This window comes from Echinops telfairi, unplaced genomic scaffold (assembly GCF_000313985.2).
Source record: "Echinops telfairi isolate 266 unplaced genomic scaffold, ASM31398v2 ScPeMD7_7469;HRSCAF=8507_0, whole genome shotgun sequence".
NCBI classification, from domain to species: Eukaryota; Metazoa; Chordata; class Mammalia; order Afrosoricida; family Tenrecidae; genus Echinops; species Echinops telfairi.
In genome coordinates this window covers 43,232,652-43,237,843 of record NW_022111372.1, presented here as the reverse complement: position 1 = coordinate 43,237,843, position 5,192 = coordinate 43,232,652, and the positions used below count along the sequence as shown (strand labels likewise).

Here is a 5,192-nt window from a genome sequence, read left to right as displayed (position 1 = left end):
TAGACTGGAAAACACAAGCTTTTCTTTCTTGGTATATTTTAATTTGTTCTTTGTCAGTGGCTTGATGTTGCTGCTGTTTAGTTCTACATTGTTGCTTGGTTTTGCTCAACAACACATTTTCATATTTTAGCATGACTGAATATCACATAACTATATGACTGTGTTTCTTCTGAAATGGAATAAGAAAAAACATGGTCTAAACTGCTGAAATGATTATTTGAACCATTCAATTCCACATTATTCATCTTTTAAAACCTTTTTAATAAAAAATTTAAGCATTCTTTTTAAACCCATGTCTCCTGGAGCATGTTCCACTATGGCTTATACATATTTCTTGTTAACTTGTTGCATCAGGCATTGTATTTTATATATGTTTATTAAAGAAATGACAAATAAAAATATGTTTGCATAGTCATAGTCTTTTAAATTTTAAATAATCATTTTATTAGGGGCTCATACAACTCATCGCAATCCGTACATATGTCATTTGTGTCCAGCACATTAGTATATATGTTGACTTCATCATTCTCACAACACATGTGGGGTTAATTGAAGGGCAGAGTGATAAATGGCTCGGTGAGCCTCGCCTTTCTAGTTCTCGGGTCTCTTGTTTGTGATGGTCAGGCCAAGGTTCAGCTGCCTTAGCCAGTTTCCTGTTTCAGCTTTCAAGGTTCACTTCCTGCAAGACATCCCCAAGGAGAAGCCACATGGACCTACCCCAGTGCAGCCCTGGGTGCTGGAGCAGCCTTGTGGAGACCCCTGCCAGCACTGAGATGCTTACACATTCACTGATTCGCTTTCCTCCTGCAGTGGGTGTCAGAGTGTGTGTTTTGTGAGATGGAGGAGGACTTTGTGGATTGGTTTTGGACATATTGGCTAATGGACTTGTGGGCTTGGGCAGCAGTGGGTTGGGATGTTTTTTGATGTGCACTTAATCTTTATATAAAACTCTCTCTTATACTTGAGTTTCTGTAGATATGTTTCTCTAAAGTACCCAGACTAACACAGCAAAGCTCTTTTTAGCTGCCCATTACTTCTCCAACCAGGATATCCTTCTCCAGGAACTAGTCTCTCCTGATGAAATACCCAAAGAATGTGAGTTAAAGTCTCTTCACCCTTGCCTCTCAGGAGCATTCATGCTGTACTTTTTCCAACACGGCTGTATTGGTTCTTTTGACAGTCCATAGCACTTCCAATATTCTTCTCCAGCACCACAATTCAAGTGCATCAGTTCTTCTTCAGTATTCTTTATTCAATACCCATCTTTCAATAACTCATAGTGAATGACCCCATAAAACAGAGAAGGGCTGCCCCCTTTGGATTTCCAAGCCCAGAGGGTGTACACTGGTATGGATGAGAACTGGAAGCACAAGGAATCCAGGACGATTAATCCCTTCAGGACCAGTGGTGTGAGTGGTGATGCTGGGAGCATAGAGGGAGAGTGGATTGGAAAGGGGGAACCGATTACAAGGATCTATATGTGACCTCCTCCCTGAGGGACAGACAACAGAAAAGTGGGTGAAGGGAGATGTCGAACAGGGCAAGATATAACAAAATAATAATTTATAAATTATCAAGGGTTCATGAGGAAGAGGGGAGCAGGGAGGGGGGTGGAGAGGATCTGATGCCAGGGCCTTAAGTGGAGAGCAAATGTTTTGAGAATGATGAGGGCAATGAATGTACAAATGTGCTTTACACAATTGATGTATGTATGGACTGTGATAAGAGTTGTATGAGCCCCTAATAAAACGATTTAAAAAAAACTTTAAAGGCTGCAAAGGGATTGGAGAGTTTGAACTACTGACCTTGTGGCAGTTCAATGAGTAACCAACCAGCCACCATGGGTCTATATACAGCTTCCCTTGGAGATCCTTTAATAGTTATTTATTTTATAAATATTTCTTACTTTTTTTGCCTTATCCTATTACTTGTATGTCTGATTCTTCTTATATTTGAAATAAGTATTATTAATTCATAATTTAGCATACATTAATAACTGAAAATATTGTAGAATACTACATCTAAGAAACAAGAACTGGTGCAGTCTATGCAAGGAAATTTTCTGAAACAGCACCCTAAGTATCCTCAAGAATAAGCCTAAACTAGGAGTCAAAGGACATTTATATAGGTCTACATACAGGCATGTCCATATGTAAATATATTTATATATAATGATATGGAAATATATCTATGTACATATATTTATAGATTTAGTATTAAGGTAGCTTGTAGACATTGGGCCTCTACTCAAGTACTCCTTCAATGCAAGAGCACTTTGTTCATCACTTCATTCTGTGAAACTCACCTTCCCGACACGATTGCTGAAGAGAAAATAGGTGCATAAGCAAATGTTGTGAAGAACGCTGATGGTGCCCGGCTACCAAAAGATATAGTATCTGGGGTCTTAAAGGCTTGATGATAAACAAACGGCCAAAATCTGAGAAGCAACTAAGTCTGCATGGAAGATGCACAAAAGATTGTGTGATTATGAGGTGTCGATGGGATCGGGTATCTGATATCAAAGATAAGAGACCAAAACATCATATCATTGTGAGTGAGGGGGAGAGGGGAGTGGAGACCCAAAGCCCATCTGTAGACAGTTGGACATCCTCTTAAGGAAGGTTCACAAGAAAAAGATGTGCCAGTCAGAGTGCAGTATAGCACCATTGAAAAACATACAACTTTCTTCTAGATCGTTATAGCTTCCTTCTCCCAACCCCCCACCCATTATCATGACCCCAATTCTACCTTATAAATCTGGCTATTTTAGAGCATGTTCTTGGTACAGATAAGAGCTGGACAAACAAGAAACTCAGGACAGATAAACACCTCAGGACCTATATAGAGAGTAGCGATACCAGGAGGGGAAGGGGAAGGTGGGGGAGAAAAGAGGAACCGAGCACAATGATCTACATATAACCCCCTCCCAGGGGGATGGACAACAGAAAAGTGGGTTAAGGGAGACATCAATCAGTGTAAGGCATGAAAAAAATAATTTATAAATTTTAAGGGTTGGGGAAGGAGGAAGGGTGGGGGAGGGAGGAAAAAATGAGGAGCTGATACCATGGGCTCACATAGAAAGAAAATATTTTGCAAAATGATGATAGCAACATATCTACAAATTTGCTTAATTCAACAGATGTATATCTAGATTATAATAAGAGTTGTATAAGCCTTCAATAAAAATGATTTTTTAAATAGGCCTAAAATCCATGAAACCAATAAAATAATTTTTCTTGTTGTTACTGGGCTGTGTTATTCAATTTCATGCATCAACTACTAAAACTAGTGTTGAATAAATTGAATTCTATCATCTTCTTAAGTCTAAAATTGATCAAACATGCAGTCAATATACATTGATAATTACTGACTATTAAAATTCAAAATTTGAAAGCAAAAGTGAGTTAAAGCTAAACTTATTGCCATTAATTCTGTTCTGACTCATAGTAACCACTTAGAAGTAAAGCTGGAGACTGCATGAAAATAAATTTCAAGGTGAACAACTTCATTGAAAATACCTGTTACAACAACATAAATGGCAAATGTGCATACACTTGGATATTGGAGAAGGTGAATATTAGTAGCAAAAATGAGGCTACTAATATACCATTTCATTGTACTAAAAACAAAACAAAAAACTGGTCGACATTCAACCATTTCAAGAGGTAACTAATGATCAAGGGCTGATAGTATGGAAAGAATTTAACTTACATCCAAGGCATCTGTAAAAATCGGGCTCGATTAATTGACAGAATAACTATTGAAATGTTTCAATTAGCTGATGACACATTGGAAGGAATCAATTACCTGTGTCAAAAAATTTGAAGACAATCACTTGGTCAACCTACTGAAAGAGATCTATATTTGGACCCATTCTGAAGAAAGATGACACAAAAGAATGTGGAAATTGCTGGAAAATATTATTAATAGCACATACCATTAGAAGTTTGCTGAAGATAATTCAACAACGGCTCCAGCTTTAAATTTAAATTGACATGAATTGCCAGAAATTCAAGCCAGATTCAGAAGAGGATGTGGTCTAAGGGCTATAAGTATTGACATCAGTTGGATACTGGCTAAAAACAGAGAGAATCAGAAAAATGTCTACATAGACCAGAGTCAGGCTTAATAAATGAACAAAGAATAAGGGAATCCTGAGTGAAATAAAGTCAGAAAACGTGAGTGTCAGGTTTCTGTCCTTTCACCATTCTTATTCAATCTGTACACTGAGTAGATAATCTGAGAAGCTAGAATGTAAGAAGAAAAATGGATCATAAGAATCGGAGGATGTTTATCTAATGACCTGTGATATGCTGAGGACACAATTAGCTTGCTGAAAATAAGGATGACTTGAAATATTAAGATCAATGACTGTAGCTTCCAGTATGGATTATAATTTAATGCAAAGAAAATAAAAATCTTTACAACTATTATATATTATACATTAAACCAGCAGTGTCAAACTATCCTCTTCAGGTCTGGAGACCCTCCTTCCAAAGAGAGGCTATCAGATGAAAATGAGTTAGTGCATTTGCAGTTGTATGCATGTTAGTTGTAGCTCATTCGGAATTCCTTATGATAACTTATATGAAGAACAGGAAAGTCATGCTTGGTTTGGTGTACGTTGCTGACATCTTCCTGGCCATAGCTAATTTCACCCTCACCTGCATCTCCTATGGTTTTATCATTGCCGCTATTCTCCGAATAAGCACAGCAGAAGGCAAGAAGAAGCCTTTTCAACATGCTCATCTCACCTCATTGTGGTTTCCCTTTACTATTCCCCTGTCATCTACACCTATATCCGCCCTGCTTCCAGCTACACGTTTGACAGGGATAAGCTGGTGGCTGTGCTCTATACTCTTGTGACACCGACATTAAACCCAATTGTGTATAGTTTTCGGAATAAGGAAATGCAGGCAGGGATTAGGAAAGTGTTTGCGTCTCTGAAACATTAGTGGTTTCAATAAAGCAGCAATTTCTGATGCTTCATCTCTTTGAATATTTCAGACAATAATCTTTTATATTAGCTTTTACCAAACTTTTCCCATTAATTCTTTCAAAGACTATTTTAAATTATGAATTAGTTGAAGATTTACAGAGCAAATGAGTAATGCATTAGACCAGCGGTTTTAATCCTGTGGGTCATGACTCTTTTGGGGGTCAAACAACCCTTTCACATGGGTCGCCCGATT

General features: G+C 37.8%; 1 protein-coding gene across 1 annotated transcript in view; it reads left to right on the top strand.

Moving 5' to 3' along the window:
• Positions 1-4,955, top strand: part of LOC101661865 (olfactory receptor 13G1) — a 10,616-nt gene extending 5,661 nt beyond the window's left edge. Inside the window, exon 2 of the mRNA XM_004696869.1 lies at positions 4,917-4,955. Coding sequence (XP_004696926.1) covers positions 4,917-4,955 — 39 coding nt within the window. The remainder of the gene's footprint in view (positions 1-4,916) is intronic.
• Positions 4,956-5,192: the final 237 nt, after the last annotated feature.